Raw genomic sequence first — 27,673 nt, forward strand, 5'->3', positions numbered from 1 at the left:
ACCAAAAATGTTCTTACAAGCTATCAGCGTGATGATTGAGGAGGAAGAGGATAATTACTCAGGGATAGTCACTCAGCATCAGCATAGGCAGTCTTTGAAGGGATCTGAGATTTCAAAAAAAATTATTCGGTTACATCAGCATCAGGTGCTTGGTAGCTGGTGGTGATCCAAGACTCATTCATTTTTATGAAGGTCAGCCGATCGACCGAGTCGGTGGACAGACGTGGACAAATGGACAAATGGTGTCGGTGGACAAATGTAAATAGTTTAGCTGTCTGACCGTGGTACTAATAGGATCAAATAGAACACCTGTAATTTTCTTCAGGTAGCTTTATATACTGTAACCAGACAAGCCTGCCTGTCAGTAGGAATTTAACAGGAACGGATCTAGCTGAACACTGTGAGCAGGACGCACTGCACTAAATGTAAATAGCAGGAACGGATCTAGCTGAACACTGTGAGCAGGACGCACTGCACTAAATGTAAATAGCAGGAACGGATCTAGCTGAACACTGTGAGCAGGACGCACTGCACTAAATGTAAATAGTCTAGAAGATAACAGGAACGGATCTAGCTGAACACTGTGAGCAGGACGCACTGCACTAAATGTAAATAGCAGGAACGGATCTAGCTGAACACTGTGAGCAGGACGCACTGCATTAAATGTAAATAGTCTAGATAGAAGATAACAGGAACGGATCTAGCTAAACTGAATACAGTGTATATATATATATGCAACTCCTGGGATGCATATATATACACAATACACTGTAAGTGCAGCTAACTGACTGACTGTTCTGCCTAATCTATCTAACTCAAATCAAATGACACTGTCTCTCTCTCTCTATCTCTCAGCACACCGGAACACACACTACACAGGGCCGCCGTGCAGGCGGCCTTATATAGTGTGGGGTGTGTACTAAATCCCCTGAGCCATAATTGGCCAAAGCCACCCTGGCTTTGGCCAATTACAGCTCTCTCTACTGACGGCGCTGTGATTGGCCAAGCATGCGGGTCATAGTGCATGCTTGGCCAATCATCAGCCAGCAATGCACTGCGATGCCGCAGTGAATTATGGGCCGTGACGCGCCACACGAATTTAGCGCGAACGGCCCATAAAGTTCGGAATTCGGCGAACGGGCGAATAGCCGATGTTCGAGTCGAACATGGGTTCGACTCGAACACGAAGCTCATCCCTACTCAGAACCAAACAAAGAGGAAGGCAACACTGGATCAACAGGAGAAATTAGTGAAGCCTGGGACCCCCACGGCAGACATCAATTCTTAAACCTCAAAATTGGTGGCCTGAGGAGTCCATATGTAAGGGAGGGCAGTCTGGTCCGGGATTCACAGAGATCCGGATAGCAGCAGATGACATCAGTGTCCCCAGGCTGTGGTACCACAAGAGGCTGCATTTTTTGGCCGACCAGACTGGACCCAGGGCAATCACTGTCTGGTCTTCCTTTCACACTTCCTTCCGGGCTGTGGCTGTGCAGTTGGAGATGTGGCAGGAGGAGGAGTAGGACCTGGAGGAGGAGGAGGACTGGGAGGACCTGGAGGAGGACTGGGAGGACCTGGAGGAGGACTGGGAGGACCTGGAGGAGAGGGAGGAGGAGGAGGAGGACCATCCCAAAGCTGTGTGTGAGGTGTAATTTGGCCCCTCATACCTTTCTCCAGAGCCTCTGATATGAGGGCCTGACACATGGCTTTTTGGCCCTCCTCCATCCTCTGCATTTTATAGGCAATGAATGCAGCAATGTTTTCCTCCATGGTGTGGGGTGCTCCCAGGACCTCTGTAGCCCTCCAAAAGAATCTGATAGCCGCCTCCTCTAGGGCACTCGTCCTACTGCCACTTTCTCTTTTCAGGGGGGGTGGAGGGACCTGCAGATCAGCCAGCCGGCTCGGCCCGGCAACCTCCTGGCTGAGACTTCCCTGTGTATGAAAAAGGGACATAGTTGTAATGTTTTGCATCATCAATCACAATCCTAAATTAGTACTCCAAACTAACATCTAGTTAACATCATTGATTGGACAAGCAGAAATATTTAGAGGAATGCTATACCTGGCTCAATCTGGGCTCCTCCACATGCGGCCTGGAAGGCCCAGGTTGGGCGTCAGAAGCCTCAGCCGGGAGGGAAGGAAGCGTGGAAGGAAGACTGGAGAGTGCTGGCCTGGGTTCAGTCTGGCCTGCCAGAAAGTGCAGCCTGTCGTAGTACAACATCCTGGGGACATAGATGTCATCTGCTGCTCCGGATCTCTGTGAATCCAGGACTTTCTTGCGCTCCCTCAGATATGTGCTCCTCAGGCCACCAATGAAAATCTTTAAATAAGTGATGTCTGCCGTGGGGATCACCTGCTTCACAATTTCACACAATTGCTCCAGTGCTGCCTTCCTCTTTGCTTGGTTCTTGAAATGGGGGTGGGTAATCTCCCACAGACAGGGCAGCTCACTTAGCATATCAATGAATAGTGACATGAAGTCAGTATCTCTCATTAAGATATCCATGTTCACTGCAAGACACAACACAAGACAAAGCCTAATGTCAGACAAAACTCTCCTAATCTTGTTACAATATAGGCCTCAATCTAGAAGCAGTATAGGCACAAGTTTGTCTCTTACCTTCGTTCTTACGATCGGCGCGTCCAATGCTCCTTCCTCCGCTCACAGATCGTACGTAATACGCACGCGTGTTACGCTTTATACACACTGCGCATGCGTGTAACTCCGCCCGCCCCTGACGTTCTTTCTAGTGTATTCCCCGCCCCTTTTCGTTCGGCGCAGTGGGTGAAGAGCATGATGGCAGAGTTACAGCAGGTGCATGCTAATTATAGCAACGAGGAGGAGGAGGAGGAAAGCCCTGGTCCAGGCACGTCCCGATCCAGAAGGAGACGTTTTAAGGCCACAAATATGTCGTTTGGGGAGATGTTGGAGATGGTACACATCATGAGGAAGTCCGACTATGACGGAAAATATGGGCCTTACCCCCACCCCAACATCCGAAAGGCCCAAATCATTGGTAAAGTGGTCCGGAGTCTGGAGAGGAATTTCGGGGTACGAAGATCTAAAGATCAGCTCAGGAAGCGGTGGTCGGACCTGAAGTTGAGAGAGCCAGAGCAGTACCGAAAGATCCGGAGAGTGCTGCAAAAAAGTAAGTAGTTGTGCTGTGTTCCTATTCTTTCTGTCTTTATTACGTTCGTTCTGCTCCATATGCTTTTATTAATTGTAACGTTTAAAAGGGCAACTTTAATGTTCATGGGCCCATTATTCGTTCGTATCAAACATTTTTATTTCGGCCTCTAGAACACCATTGTTTAGGCCATATGCATTTTCACACATTTTTTGGGGCCTACTTGGATGCCAAATATTTGTTTGTGTAGATGGGTTTGTTACTAGAGTGAAATGACAACTAGATTCTGTGTAAGGAGAGGACACTGAGCAGCTGTTTTCACATCTGGACACTGGAGCACTAGTGTGGGACCCCAGAACACCATTTTTATTAGGGGGGCACACAGGTGCTCCAGTGTATACTATAGGGGGGGCTACATCTGTGAAGCTTGTACCAAACATGTAAAGTATTGCAGCTTGACAAAGGGCAATAAAAAAAATATACATCTTGGAACTCGGCTAAAATAGACAATTGTACCCCACTTCCAAGCAATGTTTCCTATTTCTAGTTCTGCCATCAAATATCTGTGTGCTAAGTATACCATTTTTGTTTTACATAGGGGAGAAAAGACTCGGAGGACAGCCCTCATCCGAGGAGACCACAGACCCCCCACCTATGGAAGAAGGTGAAATACCCCCAAACGAAGAAGAAGAGCAGGAGGAAGAAGAAGACGTGGTGGAGATTGGCACCACAACAGGTGAGTGTCTGCGACCACAGACTCAGGTAAACGAGATGGATGGTGGCAGATTTTTGAGACCTTTTTTTTGTTCTTTATCTCTTTTTAGGTGATCGTGATTTGAGGGATCCTGAACGCTTTACTTCAGAAAGTTCCCAGATACTGATCGGGGAGATCATGGGGTGTAATCTCCAATTGCAAAACATCCAGAAACAAATCAGTGATGTTATTAAAAAAAATAATAACATCATTGATGTTTTGGGGCGAATTTAAACCCCACAAAATCACCTGTTTTATTGTGGTCCAATCTTCCAAAAATTTTTAAAATGTTTAGAAAAGCCAAATTTGGAGGATGCACACAGTGTGCCAACATGTGCTATCTGCCATCACGGGAGATCAATGGACGCGTTTTGGGGGTGCAACACCTTCCTCAATTATAAAGTCGCATTGAGGAAAGGCTTTCTCCCCCAAAACACGTCCCTTGATCCCCCCTGATGGCAGATAGCACATGTTGACATTCGTAAATTGGTGTGCATCTTCCAAATTTGGCTTTTCCAGGGGTGATTTCCCCCCATCTGAACGCTAGATCAAACCCAGTTCCTAAATACTGATGTCTGATATAGCCTTCAGGTTTTACCTAATGTGAACTTTGTAAGTTCAAGTTTTTTGGCTTTCTTGTTGGTTTTACACAGGCCTGTTTTATCTGAAATGGATATTTTGATTTTTCATAATGCTACTGCAAACATTGTTATACAACAAACATGTTGGTTTGTTTTAAAAACCTTTGGTAAATGCGCATGTGATTGTGCAGGTATAAAAAAGTGCCTTACTCAAGAATGTGTGGATTATTGTCTCAACACTACAACACTTTTGGGGTGATGTAATTGTTGTTTTATGCACAAATGGGGGTAATTTCCTAAGGGCAAATCCTCTTTGCACTACAAGTGCAGGTTCAGTGCAGTTGCAAGTGCACTTGTAGTGAAATGTGTTTTTGCATTTAGGAAGTACCAGCCAACACTGTTTTTTATAAGGTTACCCAATCACGACATTTTCTGCACTCAACACATTTCTGTCAGGGTCAGCTAAAACAAACACAAGCAGTAAATGTCCACAAAGAATTTCTTTTGGTTGTTTTTTATTTGAAAAAGGTGTCACAGATTGTCTGGCATATTGATAGCCCCCCTACCCGCAAAGAACTCCAGGTATCGTAACCGGACATCACGGGCATTCAGGGAGGGCAAGCCAGGATGGCCGCTTTCAAGTGCCATCATTGTTGATGTATTTGGGATTCCGGCCTCAGGCCCAACTGAGCCAGCATAGTTGGCTGAATGTTTTCGTAGAAAATTATGGAGAACACAGCAGGCAAGTATTATATGGTTCAGTTTATACTCCGCCATAGTACGACCCCGAGTTGGGTGGTGGGACGATGTGGACGTGTTTCCCATCAATTGCCCCTCCGCAGTTAGGAAAGTCCCACCGCTGGGCAAAGTGGGAGGCCACAGTCTGCCATTCCTGTGGGTTGGAAGGAAAGTGTTGAGGAAAAAACAATAAACATTACTATTTTTTCACAGAAACCTGGCAAGCAGATTAGACACAAACATTATGGGTCAACCTCCAGATAGCATTTATTAAGGGGAATTTAACAACAATAAAGTATAAGGTACACCTATCATATTCCCCCTCCCCCCCTCTCATGGGCCATTTCTAACATTATAGGGGGGGGAACTCTTGGACAGGTAACCCTCTTCACTTCATTGAGAGATGAATGCCTAAATACAGGGTATTACTTGGAACAGCCCCTCCTTAGTTACACTATTGGCAGCCCACTGGACAGGTAAGAAGTGTCATAATACAAAGATATAAATACACACTGTACACATTTGAGCACATTTGGACATTCTGCTATTACCTATCAAGATAATAATAGGATACAAAAACTTTAAACAGTACCATTGGAAAGTATACAGGCAGGCCCTTGCACTACATGCTTTGGGGAATTCATCCATAAATCTGAGCACTAAAGAGATGGGTATAGTGTGTATGGGTTTGGCAAAGTAAGCAGATAGATGATTGAGGATAGAGAATTGGGATCAGCTGACTTAGCAGTTGGGGGAGGGAGGGTTACAAAAAATTTGGGGACACCACAAAAAAAAGCCTCTGGCCCTCTGCCTGAATTTAAATCAAAAATAACATTTCCAAACATTTTAGGGGGTGTTTGGGGTAAAGCACTACTATGGAGCTGATAAAATACATTGTTAAGTGACTACATGAGGTGAATATAGGGCTAGGAGACACCATGCTGGAGAGGTTATTGAAGGGCAAATATGTATGAAGGACCTAAAATAATAATTACATAAAAATCCAGCATGCATGAGGACAAAGGGGACATTCACAGCATAATACAATCATGGTAATTAGGGAATGAGGAAAGAAATACAATATATTATCAAACATTCAATACAATAAAATGTGATATAAAAATATAAAAATCTTACCTTCATATACTCCTTCTGTAGGACCTGTATGATGGCAGAACAGGTCTCTGGGATAATGATACCCAGAGCCTGGGGGGAGATGCCTGTCGAGAACTTCAAGTCCTGCAGACTTCTCCCTGTGGCCAAATACCGCAAGGTAGCGACCAACCTCTGCTCCGGAGTGATGGCTTGCCTCATGCAGGTATCCTGCCTGCTGATATAGGGGGTCAGCGAAGCCAACAAACGGTGAAACACGGGGTCCGTCATCCTGAGAAAGTTCCTGAAATCATCAGGATTATTCTCACGGATCTCACGGAGCAAAGGCATATGACAGAACTGGTCACGCTGAAGCAACCAATTCTTGGTCCATGAACTCCTCCTCACCCTGTTCATGAACTGGACTTGTGTCAAGGTCAGGACCCCAACACCAAGCCCCAGCACAGCACGAACTCTACGAGGAGTACGCATCCGAAACATGGCTAGAAAACGGTCGGCTGCTCAGAACGAAGTAACAGAACGCACTGAAGAACAGCAAGGCCTGTGAAGAGCGACCTGAAAAACAGCAACGAGCGGACAAGATCGCACAGGAAACTCCAATACGAACTGACTGCACGCACTGAAGAGCAGATACAAACCCACAAGCACAAACTGAACGTCAGAAAACGATCTGAAAGCCACGAGTCTGAAAAAGCGCGAATCGTCTCTCACCAAACTTTTACTAACACGAGATTAGCAAAAGCAGCCCAAAGGGTGCCGCGCTTGGTTCTGAACCGGCCTTTTCTAGTCTCGTCGTACGTGGTGTACGTGACCGCGTGTTTGTCGATCGGAAATTCCAACAACTTTGTGCGACCGTGTGTAGGCAAAACAAGTTTGAGCCAACACCCGTTGGAAAAAATCCGAGGATTTTGTTGTCGGAATGTCCGAACAAAGTCCGACCGTGTGTACGGGGCATTACAGTGTTCTGGTACCACCAACACCCAATTTTCTGCAGAGTATATAGTGCAGGCCGTATAGTATATACAGGTGGTCCCCTACTTTCAAACATCCGACTTACAAACGACTCCTACTTACAAAACGGAGGGAGACAACAGGAAGTGAGAGGAAATCTACCCCTAGGAAGGGAAATTCTCTCCTGTAAGAGTTAATATAGGAAAAGGGTGTCTCTACTGATGCTTTATCACCAATCCTTGTTTCCCTAATAACCCCAAATTTTCAAAATCCAATTGTCATTGGGACAGAAAGTGAGGTGAAATCTTCTGAACAGGGGCACAGACAGCAAAACAACTGTTACAGGGGTGATAACCCTTCCCTATGTTGTCCATAAAGCTTAAAAATAGATTTTTTGGCTTAAGCTACACTTACAAAATGTACCTGTTCCAAATTACAAACAGATTCAACTTAAGAACAAACCTACAGTCTCTCTCTTGTTTGGACCACCGCATTTTGTGCAGGGACTGTTCTAAACAGCGGAAACATGCGCCATTTTACAGGCATATTATAGTCACCCCCCAGGTACGATATTTAAAGGAATATTTAACTTTTATTGTTTCACTTTAAGCATTATTAAAATCACTGCTCCGGAAAAAATGTCTGTTTTAAAACTTTTTTGCATTGATACATGTCCCCTGGGGCAGGACCCGGGTCCCCAAACACTTTTTAGGACAATAACTATTGGACTTTAATATTCGCACTTTTGGTTTTTCACGTTTGGGTCCCATAGACTTTAACAGTGTTCGAATGCTTGCGCAAACTTTCGGTCCGTTTGCATGTTCTGCCGCGAACTGCGGTGTTCGGCTCATCCCTACCCCTGACACATATTTATATTTAAAGCTTTGCAGCTGTTATTCGCAATGGACACAGTGAGACTCTTAGGGATACACATCTTTCATCCTCACCATGTCTCCCCTCTGGTTGTCTCCTGGTGGGACTCTGTCTGGCTCCGCCTCCTCGGCTCCTGGGCGAGACTGTTGTGCATCCAGCATTCTGGTTTTGCCGCATGGTGAGTATGGGGTCCCTTATTTCAAGGCCCCTTTACCATGTGTTAATACAACTGATATTGTGTTATACATTCTTTCTGTTCTTTTTTTAGATACATCACACATGCATTCACCCCTGAGGAAGCGAGCTGTGCCTTGCAAAACATGTCGGATTTACTTAATGCTTGTGTGCTATTTTATCTGTTAAAATTTACTTGTATCATCCATCATACTATATGTATCATTTTACCAGCTTGGCATTAATTCATACCATTATGTATGTATGTTCTTTGAATACATTTCAGATTGTACTTACCTCTGTCATGTTTATTGGCTAAACTGTGCTCACCTCACTCAAAGGTTTTTACACAAAGGTAAGGTCTTAAATCGCCAGTCCCAATACTGGGTATATATCCACAGATGTCTTCAGCCCCACTAGTATGGTATGTACAATCTCTTTAAATGGCAAAACTCCCACCAACACATACATGAAAAGAATGAGTAGAGCATCATGGTGCAGTACCAAAAGTATAATAATTTATTTTAAAAAAGGTTATAATACTCACACATATAGTGCACTAGTGACATCCAGTGCACTAGAGGGTAAACATACAGCAGCAATGTTAAATCCTGCCCTGGATAGATGCTAGAGTTTGCCGACATGCAGACAAACAATGGCGTCACGTGGTCCCGCCTGCTGACGCATTTTGTCCCGTGACTTAATCATAGGTAAGGAAACCTAGTTTTTTCCCATTCTTTCCATGTATATGTGCTGATGGGAGTCTCACCATTTAAAGAGATTGTACATATCAGTGGGGCTGATTACATCTGTGGATATATACCCAATATTGGGACTGGCAATTTTAGACCTTACCTTTGTGTAGGCCTAAGTGTGAGAAACACACAAGGAACCAGAGAGTGAGATGGTGATACACAGTGGTGCAAGACATTAGGTGTAGCACTTTCTTCAAGCAAGATTGCTTTAAAGTTTTTGGAACAATACTGTATGCAAGATATTTCTCCCCATTTATCACTTTGAAGATTACTGCACTTTTATATTTATTTACATATATTACATTTGTTTTTTTATTTTTGTTCTCAGTATTTCTAAACCCGCTGGCAACAAAAGTGAGTACATCTCTAAGTGAACATGTCCAAATTGGGCCCAATTAGCCATTTTCCCTCCCCGGTGTCATGTGACTCATTAGTGACACATCAAGGTTTCAGGTGTGAATGGGGAGCAGGTGTGTTAAATTTGGTGTTATCGCTCTCACTCTTTCATACTGGTCACTGGAAGTACAACATGCCACCTCATGGCAAAGAACTCTCTGAGGATCTGAAAAAAAGAATTGTTGCTCTACAAAAAGATGGCCTAGGCTATAAGAAGATTGCCAAGACCCTGAAACTGAGCTGCAGCACGGTGGCCAAGACCATACAGCGGTTTAACAGGTCAGGTTACATTCAGAACAGGCCTCGCCATGGTCATCCAAAGGAGTTTAGTGCACGTGCTCAGCATCATATCCAGAGGTTGTCTTTGGGAAATAGACGTATGGGTGCTGCCAGCATTGATGCAGAGGTTGAAGGGGTGGAGGATCAGCCTGTCAGTGCTCAGAGCATACACCGCACACTGCATCAAATTGGTCTGCATAGCTGTCGTCCCAGAAGGAAGCCTCTTCTAAAGATGATGCACAAGAGAGCCCACAAACAGTTTTCTGAAGACTAGGGATGAGCCGAAACCCCCCCCGGTTCGGTTCGCAGCAGAACATGCGAACAGGCAAAAAATTTGTTCGAACACGCGAACACCATTAAAGTCTATGGGACAGGAACATGAATAATCAAAAGTGCTCATTTTAAAGTCGTATATGCAAATTATTGTCATAAAAAGTGTTTGAGAACCTGCGTCCTGCCCCAGGGGACATGTATCAATGCAAAAAAGGTTTATAAACGGCTGTTTTTTCGGGAGCAGTGATTTTAATAATGCTTAAAGTGAAACAATAAAAGTGAAATATTCCTTTAAATTTCGTATCGGGTGTGGGGGGGGGTGTGTGTCTATAGTATGCCTGTAAAGTGGCGCAGTTTTCCAGTGTTTAGAACAGTCCCTGCAAAAAATGACATTTCTAAAGGAAAAAATTCATTTAAAACTACTCGCGGCTATAATGATATGTCGGTCGCAGCAATACAGATAAAAGAAGTCATTGAAAAAACGGAATGGGATCCCTCCAGTCCATTACCAAGCCCTTTGGGTCTGGTATGAATATTATAGGGAACCCCGAACCAAAAATTTTTAAAAAAATTGCGTGGGGGTCCCCCCAAATTCCATACCAGGCCCTTCAGGTCTGGTATCAATATTAAGGGGAACCCCACGCCAAAATTTAAAAAAATGGCGTGGGGGGCCCCCTTAAATCCATACCAGACCCTTCAGGTCTGGTATGGATTTTAAGGGGAACTCCGCACCAAAAAAAAAAAAAAAAAAGGCGTGGGGGTCCCCCCAAAATTCATACCAGACCTATATCCAAGCATGCAACCTGACAGGCTGCAGGAAAAGAAGGGGGGATGAGAGAGCGCCCCCCCTCCTGAACCGTACCAGGCCACATGCCCTCAACATGGAGAGGGTGCTTTGGAGTAGCCCCCCAAAAATGTTTTTTTGCATCGATACATGTCCCCTGGGGCAGGACCCAGGTCCCCATACACTTTTTATGACAATACCATGCACATAAGCCTTTAAAATTAGCACATTTCATTTCTCCTATAGACTTTTAAAGGGTGTTCCGCGGCTTTCGAATTTGCCACGAACACCCCAAATTTTTCGCTATTCGGGGAACAGGCGAACACCCGATGTTCGAGTCGAACTTATGTTTGACTCGAACATCGGGCTCATCCTTACTGAAGACAAGCAGACTAAGGACATGGATTACTGGAACCATGTCCTGTGGTCTGATGAGACCAATATAAACTTATTTGGTTCAGATGGTGTCAAGCATGTGTGGCGGCAACCAGGTGAGGAGTAAAAGGACAAGTGTGTCTTGCGTACAGTCAAGCATGGTGGTGGGAGTGTCATGGTCTGGGGCTGCATGAGTGCTGCAGAAGGTCTTTCGGATAGTGCCCACCGTCGAAAAGTGCCCGTGCGTGCGCAGTATGGAAGGGAACTCCAGCTGATTTCCTGATCATCGTAGGAGGTATCTCTCGATGGGAGATACCATTTCATGGGCACAATTGAAAGCTATGCAAACAATGGAGGTAGACCGTAGTTGTCAGATTGTGCCTTGTTGTTGCAGGTTTAGTGTGTTTAAGGGCGGGTTTTGCCTGTGTCAAAGGGCGGGTCGCAACACAGACAAAACCCGCCCTTCAACACACCCACAACCCGCCCTGCAACAGCGAGGCACAATCTGACAACTACGGTCTCCCTCCGCTGTTTGCATAGGTTTCAATTGTGCCCCTGAAATGGTATCTCCCGTTGAAAAATGCTTCCTACGATGTGTGCATGCGCCATGGTAAAGTCACGCCAGCTGGTCGGGAAATCAGCTGGATTGCCCTTCCATACTGCGCATGTGTGGTCACTTTTCAACGGCGGGCACTATCCAATAGAACACCGGCACTGGGGGGAACCATAAATGCCAACATGCACTGTGACATATTGAAGCAGAGCATTATCCCCTCCCTTCAGAGACTGGGCCACAGAGCAGTATTCCAACATAACGACCCCAAACACACTTCCAAGACGACCACTGCCTTGCTAAAGAAGCTGAGGGTAAAGTTGATGGACTGGCCAAGCATGTCTCCAGACCTAAACCCTATTGAGCATCTGTGGGGCAACGGAAGGTGGAGGTGCGCAAGGTCTCTAACATCCACCAGCTCCGTGATGTCGTTATGGAGGAGTGGAAGAGGACTCCAGTGGCAAACTGTGAAGCTCTGGTGAACTCCATGCCCAAGAGGGTTAAGACAGTGCTGGAAAATAATGGTGGCCACACAAAATATTGACACTTTGGGCCCAATTTGGACATTTTCACTTAGGGGTGTACTCACTTTTGTTGCCAGCGGTTTGCATAGGTTTCAATTGTGCCCCTGAAATGGTATCTCCCGTCTAAAAATGCTTCCTACGATGCCTGAGGGCTTTTACACTGGAGCGGTGCACTTGCAGGATGGTCAAAAAAGTCCTGCAAGCCGCATCTTTGCAGCGCTATAGGAGCGGTGTATACACCGCTCTTAAAGCACCCCTGCCCATTGAAAAAAATGGGGCAGCGCAGCCAAACCGCCGGCAAATCGCTGCTGCAGCGGCGCTCTGCAGGCGGTTTTAACCCTTTTTTGGCCGCTAGCGGGGGTAAAAACCGCCCCGCTAGTGGCCAAATAGCGCCGCTAAAATGACGGTAAAGCGGAGCTAAAAATAGTGCCGCTTTACTGCCGACGCCTGCCCGCCCCAGTGTGAAAGTAGCCTTAGTGTGGGAGTAGGGTTCAATACTGAGTTGGCCCACCCTTTGCAGCTATAACAGCTTCAACCTTTCTGGGAAGGCTGTCCACAAGGCTTAGGAGTGTGTCTATGGGGAGGTTTGATCTTTCCTCCAGAAGCGCATTTGGGAGGTCAGGCACTGATGTGGATGAGAAGGCCTGTTTCGCAGTCTCCACTCTAATTCACCCCAAAGGTGTTCTATCGGGTTGAGGTCAGGACTTGTGCAGGCAAGTCAAATTCCTCCACCCCAAACTCGCTCATCCATGTCTTTATGGATCTTGCTTTGTGCACTGGTATGCAGTCATGTCTGAACAGGAAGGGGCCATCCCCAAACTGTTCCCACAAAGCTGGGAGCATGAAATTGTCCAAAATGTCTTGGTATGCTGGTGCCTCAAGAGTTCCCTTCACTGGAACAAAGGGGCCAAGCCCAACCCCTAAAAAACAACCTCACCATAATCCCCCTCCACCAAATGATTTGTACCAGTGCACAAAGCAAGGTCCATAAAGACATGGATGAGCGAGTTTAGGGTGAAGGAAATTGACTGGCCTACATAGAGTCCTGACCTCAACCCGATAGAACACCTTTGGGATGAGCGAGTTTAGGGTGGAGGAACTTGACTGGCCTACATAGAGTCCTGACCTCAACCCGATAGAACACCTTTGGGATGAATTAGAGCAGAGACTGTAAGCCAGGCCTTCTCGTCCAAAATCAGTGCCTGACCTCACAAATGTACTTCTGGAAGAATGGTCAAGCATTCCCATAGACACACTCCTAAACCTTGTGGACAGCCTTCCCAGAAGAGTTGAAGCTGTTTTAGCTGCAAAGGGTGGGCCAACTCAATATTGGACCCTACGGACTTAGGCTCTATTCACACTAATGCATTTTTTTATGCATTTTGCATTTTGCAGAAATGCATGGGAATTTTTTAACATGGGTTCCTATGGAACATGTTCACATCAATGCATTTTTGTGCCTCTGCGTTTTTGGAAAGGGTCGGGGACTTTTTCATGCAAAATGCAGCGTTTTGCATGTAATAGAATTCAATGGACCTGTGTTTTTACCGCGTTTTTGCCACGCTTTGCGTTTTTTTTTCTTTTTTTTTACACTGTATACAGTATAAAAAAAACCACTGTAAAAAAAAAATTAAAAAAATGCAAAATGCAAAACGCGGCAAAAATGTGGCAAAAATGCGGCAAAAATGCATATTCAAAAACGTGGCAAGCACCGCAAAAAGCACTGCAGAAACGCTCAAAAGCAACATGCATAGATGTGAATTGAGCCTAAGACTGGAATACCAATAAAGTTCATGTGTGTGTAAAGGCAGGTGTCCAAATACTTTTGGTAATGTAGTGTATATTTAAAAACAAATCTTTATTGTTTTTTGGCAATGACAGGGTGTGGACAAATTTCTGCCAGTCACAGGCTGTGTCAATCCCCCTCCAGCCTGTGTCTTATAATAACAAGGAGGTAAAGCCTCAGCAAGATGTAATATCCTGTCCCCATTGTGTTTAGCTGGTTAGTGGGCATGGAAGAGGAGGGATGGAGTGGGCTGTCATTTACCACTGTGTATACACCCACATGTGTTACTCTGTAGTAGGGTTGCCACCTCATTCCTTTAAACCCAAACACATATGAATTACACAGGTTCTGAGGCTAATTTAATGCAGATAAGGCACAAAGTAAGTTAAATTACCACCTTAATCAGCCACAGAACCCGTGTAATTAATATGTGTTCAGTTTTAAAGGATGAGGTGTCAACTCTACTCTGTAGTCACATGGGCTGCTCAGATGTGATAGGGAGATAGGGTAAAAAATGCACTGAAAAATGAGCATTTGCACTAGCTGTCAACACTGCTCTGCAAAATCCCCAACTACAATGGGGACATGGACAGAAGGAAAGGACAATGACCATCAGAATTAAGCAGGTTTTTTCAGAATACAGAAAACGCATCCCATAGTGACTGATTGAGTATGAACAGCATGTAATACAGCATTTATAGATAGCTTTTGATGTGTGGTTAATGACATTTTAAATTAACTGAGAACTCATCCCTCTCAGGTTCTTATCTAATCCAGGGCTTGGCAAGATGCTCCTCTTCATTGGATGATATTGAGGGTTTCACTTACAGACTGGCTAAGGAAGGAGAAGATCTGGTGTCCTTAAATGTCACCAATGGAGTGTGGGAGGCTGGGAAAGCCTCTCATTCTCAGATTATTCAGAGGATCCTGAAGAAGGACAGAGCCGCAGCAGAGAGCATTACAAGTGTGCTGATGGACTATTGCCCTACACTGGCCGCCTTATATTCAACTGTGGGCAAGGAATCTTTTTCAAGAAAGAGTAAGTATCAATAGTGAATGCTTAGAACTGTTGTCCTGGGAAAATACTAAACATATTTGAGATCACATCTCTAAAAGTTTTTAATCTATCCACTGGATCCCCTATGTAGCTCTGCTCTCATAGGGGCCACTTGAATGATGCCCATGGTTATTTTCCCAGTGGTTGCCCCGCAGCCAGGCACACGGTCACAGTCACTCTTTGGCTCAGTAAACAGTCCAGGGGTATTCTTTTTATTTTTGGGTAACTTGGATGGGGAATAGTGTCAATTAGGAGGTTTTCTTTCTCTTTTGTATAACTATGAGCCAAGTCCTTGCCCAAGTAAAAGAATGGACTAAGTGTTGTAGCAGTAGCTTCGAGAGATTAATCTTCCTCTCTGGACTGTCCAAAGTCCTTTCACTAAGAATTAAATAGACAAAGCTCTTCAGGACAGTGGACACTTTGTCCCTTTTAAACACACAGCTGACTCTCTAACACCAGAGGGGTGGCAACAGCACACAACCTCTAGGATCTCTCACAACTTTCTGTGCTCACAATGCCTTCAGACAATCGGCTGACTTCTTCCAGTGCCTTTCAGATACTTTCTCCCTGTGATACCAGACTGCATCCACAGATGACAGACCCCTTTAGTCAGCGCCAGCAACACCCGACACCCCAGCTTGCCCAGCTGGGACCATGATGATCAGCAAACATGTAGCAGGTGGCCTGGGGGGGCAATCAGCCCTCTACCCTAGGCTGTGATCTCCTCCCCAAGGACAAGACCCTTCTGTTCCAGGTCTCAAACTATTTATACAGTTTCAAAGCAACCATTTGTGTAGCCTTCCCACAGGGATTGGCTGAGACAGTATAAATATTCTGTCAGGAAAGGACTCACCTGCTGGTGGCACTGTGGCACCCAGATCCATGCTCATTAGTCATTACCTGATGCTCGTTGCAGGAAGTATATTTAAATCCTGTCTGTCCTGGCTTGTTACGATTACGCTTTGCATTCCACACTTGTATATATTTGGTTTAGGCAGTCATTTATTGTGTGTCACTGTTGTTTGGTTCTCAGGTTTGCTTACACAGTTTGCAATATTGGAGGTGCGTTTACTTTTGTGTTATTCACTTATCTTTTAAATAAATTATATTATTTTTCACTACCTGGTATTCTCTGTGGCAGTCCACACATTTCTGGTCATATCGGTTACTGACATATTCATACTACTCATTTGCCTTACTCCGCGCCTATGTGCCAGAACCATCGAGAGGGTTCTAGAAGGCAGGATCAGTAACCAATCCTGCAGCCTGTGAAACACAGAACCGACCTAAACAATCACACATAGACACACTGATTACAGTAAACCAAACTAAATCTATCTAATCTAGCACCTACAGTATCTCACAAAAGTGAGTACACCCCTCACATTTTTGTAAATATTTTATTCTATCTTTTCATGTGACAACACTGAAGAAATGACGCTTTGCTACAATGTAAATTAGTGAGTGTACAGCTTGTATAACAGTGTAAATTCGCTGTCCCCTCAAAATAACTCAACACACAGCCATTAATGTCTAAACTGTTGGCAACAAAAGTGAGTACACCCCTAAGTGAAAATGTCCAAATTGGGCCCAATTAGCCATTTTCCCTTCCGATGTCATGTGATTCATTTGTGTTACAAGGTCTCAGGTGTGAATGGGGAGCAGGTGTGTTAAATTTAGTGAATAATTAATAATGGGCACAGCGCCAAAAAACAAACGTGCACTCTACCAACCTGATGCTGCTCCTAAATTAGTAAATTACTAATGAACAATGAACAGACAGTATAGGACGCATCAATAGTGCAATATGATTAAATGTGAACCTGTTGATTCTATCATATATTAAAGTGTTCCAGTGCATATACAATATATATTCCTATATTACCAATAAAGTGAATATAGTGCAACAAATCAAATGTCCTCAAATAATTATGAAACAAAACACAATCGTCTTAGTAGATCCAATCACCACATAATAATAAAGTGCCCATGCTTTCTTATTCGTGTTTCACCCGAAGTGGTATATCAAAGCGCTCACCAGACCGTAGTGGCCACAAAGTGACCCTCAGGCATGGAAAAGTTCGGATAATATATACCATCAAAGGTAACTTTCCGGATATCCTGGTAGAAAGACTCCAATCACCAGTCAGCAGGAGTGTATTAAATATAACTTCTTATACCTGAGCCTCGGCGCATCAATACATCAACCAAATCTGCAAAGAGTGGCTCCCCATGAAAGCCACCTCTGTTGCCTCCAACAGTGCTTGGTCTCCTTCCCGTGTGCCCGGTGAATCCTTTAGGGTCAGTAATCTGCTTCCAGATTCTGTCCCGCTATCCCCAGCCACTACCCTGCCGAGCTCTGCAGTCAAGACTGGAGAATGACACATGTATTAACCCTTTCACGATGTGAGTGCAATTTATTTTTTTTTACCCAGTTTTGTTGAACGTCTACACTTAGGAGGTGGCGTTCCTTTCTTTCTTTTATCTTTTAGAATCAGAGTACCTATCCTCAACTCTCCAAGGAAGCTGCAGCCTTCCCAGTGACTATTATTAATACTATGGTCCCTGTTGTTCCCCTACAGACTTTCCCTGAGACTCTCTTACCCTTTTTTGTTCGCTCACCCTAGGCTCAATTTGCGCCGTATATACTTACTCTAATGGCGCCGCTTGGCCCTCTCCTGTAGTATGTCCGCAGTCTCTGACCTTCTCCTGTAGTATGTGCACAGTCCCTGACCATCTCCTGTAGTATGTCCACAGTCTCTGACCATCTCTTGTAGTAGTTCCGCGGTCTCTGACCATCTCTGGTATGTCAACAGTCTCTGACCATTTTTTGTAGTATGCCTTTAGTCTCTGACCATCTTCTGTAGTATGTCAGCAGTCTCTGGTCATCTCTTGTAGTATGTCACAGTCTCTGACCATCTCTTGTAGTATGTCTGCAGTCTCTGACCATTTCTTGTAGTATGTTGCAGTTTCTGACCATCTCTTGTAGTATGCCACAGTCTCTGACCATATCGTGTAGTATGTTGCAGTTTCTGACCATCTCTTGTAGTATGTCCATAGTCTCTGACCATCTCTTGTTGTATGTCACAGTCTCTGACCATCTCTTTTAGTATGCCTGAAGTCTCTGACCATCTCCTGTAGTATGTCCGCAGTCTCTGACCATCTCTGGTATGTCCACAGTCTCTGACCATTTTTTGTAGTATGCCTGTAGTCTATGACCATCTTCTGTAGTATGTCAGCAGTCTCTGACCATCTCTTGTAGTACGTCTCAGTCTCTGACCATCTCTTGTAGTATGTCACAGTCTCTGACTATCTCTTGTAGTATGTCTGCAGTCTCTGACCATATCTTGTAGCATGTTGCAATTTCTGACCATCTCTTGTAGTATGTCCATAGTCTCTGACCATCTCTTGTAGTATGTCTGCAGTTTCTGACCATCTCTTGTAGTAAGCCTGCAGTGTCCGACCATCTCTTGTGCCATTTCTGCATTCTCCAACCATCTCTTGTGCCATGTCTGCAGTCTCTGACCATCTCTTGTGCTATGTCTGCAGTCTCTGACCGTCTCCTGTAGTGTGTCTGATGGGAGAGTGGCAACCCTCCTCAGACAGGGCGAGGAAAAGTTCTGTCAGGGGAGAGGAGGCTGAGGGGATGAAGGTTGTCTTTGAGAAGATATGAGGGACAGAGACTGTCTGAGAGGAGATGGAGACTTCTTTGTGATGATATGGGGATTGAGGCTCCTCTGAGGTGACAGAGATTTTATAAGACAGGGTGTCCTCTTCACAATGTCCTCCGCTCTCTGAGGTGTGTGTGTGTCCTCCCTTACTGGATCCTCCAACTGACAGCAAAAATTCTCTGGAGTCCTAGGTGTCTGGGGGTCTTATATAGTGGTTGGTAGGTGCCCTGTGGTCTTAAATAGAGGTCAGTAGGTGTGAGAGGGTCTTATATATAGATATCGGTAGGTGCCCAGGGGTCTTTTATAGAGGTAGGTAGGTGTCCGGTGGTCTTATATAGAGGTTGGTAGGTGTCCAGGGGTCTTATATAGAGGTCAGTAGGCATCCAGTGGTCTTATATAGAGGTTAGTAGGTGTCTGGAGGTCTTATATAGAGGTAGTAGGTGTCCAAGGGTCTTAAATAGAGGTCAGTAGGTGTCCAGGGGTCTAATACGGAGGTCGGTAGGTGTCCAGGGGTCTAATATAGAGGTCGGTAGGTGCACTGATGACTTCAAATACACTTTTCATTTTCATATATTAAGTTGTAAGAGTATTCAAATAAAAGTGGGTGCAATGAAGCACTCGGTGGGATGGCCAGTGGACGGATTCGGTGGGACGGCAGTGGACGGGCCCTGGGGAATGTTGGTGGTCAGGCTCGGGGGGGCCCAGGCCTAAAGCTGTGTAAGAGACTTCAAAATTTCTGATGGCTGCCCTGTCTAAAAGATAAGATTAAAATCATATATTCATATCCTCATTGTATTTCAGTTATTTCTACTCCAATTATTCTGAATGATCTTGAAGTTTGTAAACTTGCTTTGTGAAGATCCCCACACATTTAATTCCTTGAATTCTGTGACATGTAGTCATTATGTCCTGTGAGTAGGCTGTGTCACACATTTAACAGAGCCTGCCTTCTGAACTACAGAGGTGCTGAGAGGAGGAGTTTAAATCAGTCAGTACAGGAATCACAGTTTGCAGCCAGTAAAGTACTATGGGATGTGTAGTCCTTAGAAATTGAAAGTAAACAGAGGAGAAGCTGCAAAGCATGCAGGGAATTTTGGAAGTTGTGGGAAGAGATGGCCAGCAGACAGGCAGCACTCACAATATGAAAGGAGATTTTATATTAAATTGTCGAAAATAACTATTGTTTGCATTGCTGTTATAATTCTGATGTTATAAAAATCAAGGCCTATGCTGTGACCATAGAAATCCTTTAAATCATAAAAATAAGCATGCTGTAAAGAAATATGTCAGAATTTCTTATAGAGACACTGTTACCTTGCCCATGCAAGGCAACATGACAGTGTCTCTGCAAAGGCACCTCTCTGATTTACAGTTCACATTAATGGCTTTACACCTTTAGGACGTTCCTATATAAAGTGGTTATACTTGCGGCTGCAGCCATTATCCTGGTGTCATTTTTTTTAGCTGGCAATGTTCTTGTAAAAGTGATCCGGTTTATACGTTGTCACGTCTACCCCAATGCAGGTGGTCAGACACTATAGCTGGCTACTGTGTTCTTCACCTATAGCAGCCCCCTTTCCCATAAGGCAAACAGGCCTACCGGTACTCAGTTGCCCCCAAGTCTTGTACACAATACTATAGTGCCTGGACACCACGCCAGGGCAGGCGCGAACTGAGCAAAGCAAACAGGTACTTGTGGTAAGCAGACAGTCAGTATGATTCTATGACAGTCCAGGTAAAAGGCAGGCTGAGTTCAGGGAATAGGCCAAAATCCGGTCCAAGGTCATACACAGAGAAATACAATCTAGCAGAGCAGGGCAGACAGACAAGTGGCTAAATCAGGAATAACACACGTATCACTCTCTATCACAAGCATGTGAGTGAGGGTTTGGCTTGCTTATAACAGGTTTGGTTCCTACCCAGAGACTGAACACATTAATTATCTTGTAGGTGGACAGACAGACAAGGAGAGTCCCATAGCCAAAACCCCGGATGCTGGAATGTGGAGCAGGAGCACAAGATGCTCCTGACATACGGCCTCCCAATTACTCAGGAGTGGAAGGGGGCCACCCACCGCCGTTCCCAGATTCATCAAGCCCAGAGCAGCTGTGGGTGATTGGGTCAGCATACCATACAGAAGAAGGAGAAACATTCATTCCACAATCTTCTGTATGGTGTATTAAACCAAAGGCAACATCCAGTTTCAGATGTTTGTTCACTAGCCAAAATCGGGATCCTATGATGTCCCCCCTGCTGTGTCCTCCACCGGATCATCCACCCAATTCATTACTGAATAGTTCAATTTGAAAGTATCCCACTATATCCCTTCTCTATCCAAGTTCTCCAATAAAACAACAATAACAAAACCCCTAGACTGGTCATTGAAATAAAGAGTGGAAGTGAGTGTGCACCTGGCTATGGGGGGAAATACCTTGTGCCTGGCTGCGGGGCAAGAAGCAGGGAAGACCTGAATAAACGTACCAGCGGCTCCTGCAAGGGTAGTGCTACACACATAAATCTAACTATGGAACACTTGCAGTGGAGAAGGGACTCACTTCAAGGGTATTTTTTGGGTCCTTGGGTTCAACGTTCAAGAAAAGAAGCCAACAGTTGAAGTTTCTGTATTTTTCTCATGATGAGTGTTCTTTTAAGAGAATCAGATGACAAGCCTTTTTTTATTTAAATATGGACACAGTAGGTTTTGCCTTTTCCCTCTGTATCCAAGATTTCCCTTGGAGACACAACAAGAAGTGAGTGGAAATGACAACAAACTGAATGGAAATTCCCTCTTGGACAGTTGACAGACATCCTCCTCTACTCATCGCCTGTTAAAATGACAACATTTTGGATTTCCCATCACTATCTGTACCAGTGACAATAGTCACCAAAATAAATAGAGATGGTGAATCACAGACAGCACTCAAAAGCCTAACAAAAAAAAGTTCTAACCTTTCTACATTCTATCCAAAGGTGTCTGTAGATAAACTTTATTAATAAGTGAAATAACACATACCAAAAACATGTCCCTATTTCTTGGCTCTACATGCCCTTCCTGTTTTATGTTAGATGGAAATACTGTAGCTATTCTCAAACAGATCACATACTGTATAAGTCTTTACCAGTGTTGTTTTTTTTTATTGACTCTCCTCCATATATCCCAGTCCAACCACAGGTCTACATTACCAAGAAAACTTACAAATCTGAAACAGAGCTTATCTGTATGGTAACTGGCTTCTATCCAAAACCAATCAATGTAAGTTTGTGGAAGGAGGACAAAAAGGAGGATGTGATGTCAACTGTGACTCTACCCAATGGAGACGGGACTTACCAGATAACAGTGTTGATCATTGTAAATTTTCTATCATGGCAAAGTGTCTACTGCCAAGTGGAGCACAGTAGTTTGAACGAACCGCTCATAGTACATCTGGGTACGTAATCCATTAAGTACTGGAATGTAAAAGATTTGCTAGAATTTTTTTTATGGAAATGATGACATTGGCTAAGTATGCGTGTAAAGAATAACATCAATAAGAAAAATCAATCAATCAACCACCGTGATTTCTGAGACAATGTGCTTAAATGATGACTGCCATTCATGCTCCACCACTAGTGTATACAGATTGGACCCTTACTAGCAATATATAATGCATGTACCTTTGTTAGCTTTGAACGGCTATAGAGAAGAGAAGACTGCAGATAACTTGTACAACGTATGTAGAAGAATTTGTTTCATCTCTGTGTATCACCTGAGGCCAGTCACTTCACTGGATATACGTAAGGGTTTACAATCACTTTAAGTGGACTTCATGTAATACAGTAGTGTACCAAGTGGGGGGCGGGCCGCCCCGTGTGCCACACACTGGGGAGGTGTCAGGCTGGCGCCCCCCTCTGTGACTGAAGTGGTGACAGCGCTGTGGGGAGGGTTTAGAGCAGGGAGAGAGGTGAGCTGCAGTGGCATTGCAAGGGGGTGGGCGGGGTGACACCACTGGACCTGACCAACCATCCCCTTCTCTCACAGCCACAGGCTGACTGAGCGTTCCCGGATGTCACACAGGCATGGCCAAGCAGTGTGAAGCCACCTCCCCCTCCTCTCTGTTTATGTGTACACAGGGGGGGGCTGCTGTGCATGTGCCGCGCTGATCTGAGGTACTGAATGGGGGGGGTCTGCACTGAAGGAGGGTCTGCACTGAAGGGGGGGTCTGCACTGAAGCTTGGTCTGTGCTGATGAGTGTCTGCACTGAAAGGGGGTTCTGCACTGAAAGGGGGGGTGCACTTAAGGGGGTATGCACTGAAGGGGGGTCTGCACTGAAGGGAGGGGTCTGTACTGAATAGGGGGGGTCTATACTGAATGGGGGGTCTCCACTGAAGGGGGGTCTGCACTGAATGAAGGGGGGGTCTGTGTAACATGCAGGGGGTCCAAAGCTATGGGGGGCTGTATAATGTAAAGGGGTCCAGAGGTGCAGGGTACTGTGTAATAAAAAGGGGTCCAGATGTGCAGAGTGCTGTGTAATGTAAAGGGGTCCAGAGGTTCAGGGTGCTGTGTAATGTAAAGGGGTACAGAGATGCAGGGTGGTGTGTAATGTAAATGGGTCCAGAGGTGCAGGGCGTTGTGTAATGTAAAGGGGTCCAGAGGTGCAGGGTGCTGTGTAATGTAAAGGGGTCCAGAGGCGCAGGGTGCTGTGTAATGTAAAGGGGTCCAGAGGTACAGGGTTCTGTGTAATGTAAAGGGGTCCAGAGGTGCAGTTGTGGAGAGGGGGTACGCAGTAGTGACAAAGAGATATTGGGGGATGCAGAGGTATGCAGGGGGCACAGTGGGGTGTTTTTACATTTTAACATGGGGGGGTGCCAGATATTGGATCCGCCCTGGGTGCCAAATTCTCTAGGTACGCCCCTGATGTAATATTTCTTTATTTATTTGAATGTAGTAGTAGTTCTTATTTAACCTAGCATTACATTTTAAATTTTTTGATCTAATTTCATCACCTCTGCAGATAAGGAACATCACACCCCGATCGGACTGGTCATAGGAATAACAGTTGCTGTGGTGTGTGTGGTTGGACTGACATGCTTTTTGAAGTTGTATAAACAGCGCAGGTAAGAAATCATCATCAAGAGATATAAATGTATTATGGTACAAAACATCCATTGAAATTCATTATTACCAAACAAACACTAGAAGTTGATTTTAGTTATCCACGCAAAAAAAAAAAATTCTAAATGTAATTTTATGTGCAAATTACAATTTTCATGCATAATATTTTTTTTCTTTCCTTTTAATAGGAATACTGTCTTTGTCTAAGTTGTTTTTTTTCCCTTCTTTATCTTCTACATTGTTAGGCTGCTTTCACACTGATCAGTTTTTCTTCTGTTTTTGCGTAAAAAAAAAAAGCAGAAAAAAAAAAACTCATGACTGGACAAGAGGTGGGGAAATGGGAAGGGATAGAACACTTAGGGAGGAAGGGGGCACAGAAGAGAAGAGATAGTTTGAACAGATATAGTAAAGGGAAGAGGGCATATTTACTCACTGATTATGAAGGATGTATGGCTCATAGAAGTTATATAGTTCTCTCTATTTTTTTTTTTGGGGGGGGATATTAAGGTTGACGCTTAAGAGTGATTTGAATTGGCTTAGTAGCCTCCTAAACAGAATTTTTTTGTACGGGCTGAAGGTTTTTTTTTTTTTTTTCTCTATCACAAGGACGGAATGACTTTTCGATTTTGTGAATTTGGAAGGGAAGTGTGGAGCACAATGGAAACACTATATCTAGAGGAAGAGATGAGACGAGTGGGGGAGGGAGCACCACTGGTGTAGGGATGGGAGAAATAAGGAAGGGGGAAGGTGTTTAAAGTTTAAATTTTATTGGGTTTTTTTTGTTTTTTTTTTTTGTTTTTTGTGCTTGAAAGGGGGAAGAATTGTTAGGAATTGTTAATTGTTAAATGTGTCTATTTGGATAAACTTGAATATTGTAGATTCAAAAGTATGAAGTAATGTATATAATGGAAAATAAATAAAAAATTTGATAATAAAAAAAAAAGAAAAACTCATGACCATTAAATCCTATGGAACTCTTCACACAGTTGTGGGTTCGTTGAATTTTGAGTCCTGAAAGCTGCATTTTTGGTGCATGTTTGGTGAGGTAAAAAAGCAGCATCAAAACACACCTTTTAATTGAAATAAATGGAAAACACGTCATAAATATGGGAAAAATGCACCCAAGGTTGCATTTTTGGTGATTTTTTTGAGTCACGTGTCCTTATTTCACAGGTGCGAAATGTGGCAAAAATGCACCAAAAACGCATATACCTTTTTACTATGTTTTTGCAACGGAGCAGTGTGAAAGCAGCTTTACTGGAGATGATGCACAAATGTTGCATTGCTTGCAAAAAATCAGCAGGTACGGCAACAGAGATGAGAGAAAATCAGTGAAAAGTTATGCAGTTCCAGTATAACTATTTTTTTTAGTTTGGATAGAGTGGAGAGGGAATAGGACACCTGTTGCTGTCTGTATTTTTTAATGAAAGACCATAATTCAACTTTAAACTGGTTTTAAAGTCAGAAGATTTTTTATCTTAAAGCGGAGTTCCGCCCAAAAGTGGAACTTCCACTCCTTGTACCCCCCCCTTCGGTGCCACATTTGGCACCTTTCGGGGGGAGGGGGGACAGCATACCTGTCTTTCACAAGTATGCTTTCTCCACTTCTGGGAGTCTCAGCCGCGGGTATTGACATCATGGCTGGGGCTCCCTCCTACCCCTGTTGCAGGGCCAGTAGAAGAGAGGAGCGGCGATGTGCAGTAGGGTTCCCGGCATGAAGCCGAAAGGCTACACTGCCAGGTTCCCTTACTCGCAATGGAGGCGGTATGCACCCGATAGCTGATGGAAACATCAGCTGCGGTGCCGACATCACTGGACTCCAGGACAGGTAAGTGTCCTTTTATTAAAAGTCTGCAGCTGCTGGCTTTTAATTTTTGCAGCGGTGGGCGGACCTCCACTTTAATGCATTCTATTCATTAAGATAAGCAATCTTCTGTGTGCAGCAGCTCCCCTCAGCCCCCCTAATAATTACCTGAGGTCCCTCTAGATGCAGGATGATGTTGTAGGAAAGTCTCAGCTGCCCAGGACTCTCTATCTTCTTTGGCTGAGACAGCAGAGTGGCGCCATTGGCTGTTGCTGCTGTCAATGTCAGTGAGCCAATAAGGAGAGAGAGGGGGCAGGGCCAAACCACAGCTCTGTATCTGAATGGACACACAGAGCAACTGCTCAGCCCGGGTGCCCCCATAGCAAGCTGCTTGCTTTGGGGGCACTCAACAGGAGGGAGGGGCCAGGAGCACTGAAGAAGGACCAGAGAAAAGGAGGATCTGGGCTGCTCTATGCAAAACCACTGCACAGAGGAGGTAAGTATAACATATTTGTTATTTTTTAAATGAAAAAAAATTAGACTTTAGTATCACTTTAAGTTGTAGGGAAATGCATATTTTGTGAATTTTGTCATTAGCTTCCTCAGAAAAGCGTAGGGATAATTTGTATTGATTAATATGCTTGTGTGCCACATTGCAAAACTAGTGGGGGCCACAGGGGGAGACTGATACGCGGGTAGCCAGAGTCTGGATTATTGTGGAATATATTTGTATTATCATTCCCAAGTAAAAAAGGAGTATAAGAAATGTTGTTAAATGTCAGTGCAATATAAGCCAAAACAAAAGGAACATAGTTATGTAGCACTACCCCCACAGGAGCCGCTGGTGAAACAGGATCCCCCACCCTGCACAACCAGGCACACCAAATTTTACACAGCACACTTTAGTCAAGAAACCGTCCAGCAACTTTGTTTTTTTTTATTTGTTTTATTAGGGATATTATATGGGATGGGGATATGGGTATTATGAGATGCCCACTTGACTACAAAACTTCAGCAAACTTCTTCAGGGTCATTTCTCCTACAGTATGAACAGCTATATGCACTCCTCCGCCTCCAGCACATATCTTGCTTGCAGAACACTCAGGCCAAGCTGGCACACTGTTAGGTGATCTGACAAAAAAGCTCAGTCAGATAAAGCAAAGGCCCATTATAGGCAGGGATCTCGGGCCCCTTTGGTTATGTAGCAAAGTCACAGTTCCCTGCTGTCCTCCTGTGGCTATTTATCCCAGCACCACCTCTTCAGGCACTGCCAGCTCACCTCGCTGCAGCTGCCACTTTAACTAGCCCTCCTGACTAATATTCCACAGTCCTCCCAGACTGACTCTGCAACCATCACAGACTGCACTCCCTAGTTCCCCAGGCTGCCTCTCAGTCCTCCCTAACTGTCACCCAGCTGTCTTTTCCCTGGAGATCTCCTGGATGTGCTCACTGGCTCCCGCTGTCCTCACATCTGCTCCCGTGCCACTGGACAGGATTCTTCCTTGTGTTATCAGAGGATCCCTTCTGCACCCAGGCCTTAGGCCCGAAGTTACTCCCCTTAGACTAGGGGGCCACTGACAGCCTCCTCAGCACTCCATCTCCAGCTTCCATCCAAGCTCTCCTGCCCTGATGGGCTGACTCTGAGAAATTGAGGTGGCCTGCCCCCTGCCAACCCATCTGTTGGGGATTGGTCAGGGCTCTCCATGAATACCCCAGGCAGCTCCTCCTAACCTCCCTCCCATTCTTCTGGAAACTTCTCAAAAGTTCCAGCAAGTAGGGGGAGGTACCAGACGTGCTGCCTGATAAGTCATTCCAGCCTCCCTGAGTCACTCAAACCCTGACCCAAAATAAACCCAGGCTTGGCTGCCAACCAAGCCAAAACATTTTACCTCACTAACAAAAACCTAACACTTCTAGCACTCTACACCAGAGGGTGCTACAGTTATAAAAAGTAGAAAAAACATAACCAGCATAACCATGTCACATTAATGAGATTTCGAAGGCATCAAAAC

At 44.7% G+C, this 27,673-nt stretch overlaps 1 protein-coding gene across 2 annotated transcripts in view; it reads left to right on the forward strand.

The window, feature by feature from the left end:
• The window catches only part of LOC141107548 (T-cell surface glycoprotein CD1b4-like), a 289,276-nt gene that overhangs the window by 199,935 nt on the left and 61,668 nt on the right, over positions 1 to 27,673 (forward strand). For both annotated transcript variants that reach the window (XM_073598363.1, XM_073598362.1), the window contains exons 4-6: positions 14,798 to 15,076; positions 21,927 to 22,193; positions 23,757 to 23,859. In XM_073598363.1, the coding sequence (XP_073454464.1) occupies positions 14,798 to 15,076; positions 21,927 to 22,193; positions 23,757 to 23,859 (649 nt within the window). The remainder of the gene's footprint in view (positions 1 to 14,797; positions 15,077 to 21,926; positions 22,194 to 23,756; positions 23,860 to 27,673) is intronic.

Source organism: Aquarana catesbeiana, linkage group LG09 (assembly GCF_042186555.1).
Source record: "Aquarana catesbeiana isolate 2022-GZ linkage group LG09, ASM4218655v1, whole genome shotgun sequence".
Taxonomy (NCBI): domain Eukaryota; kingdom Metazoa; phylum Chordata; class Amphibia; order Anura; family Ranidae; genus Aquarana; species Aquarana catesbeiana.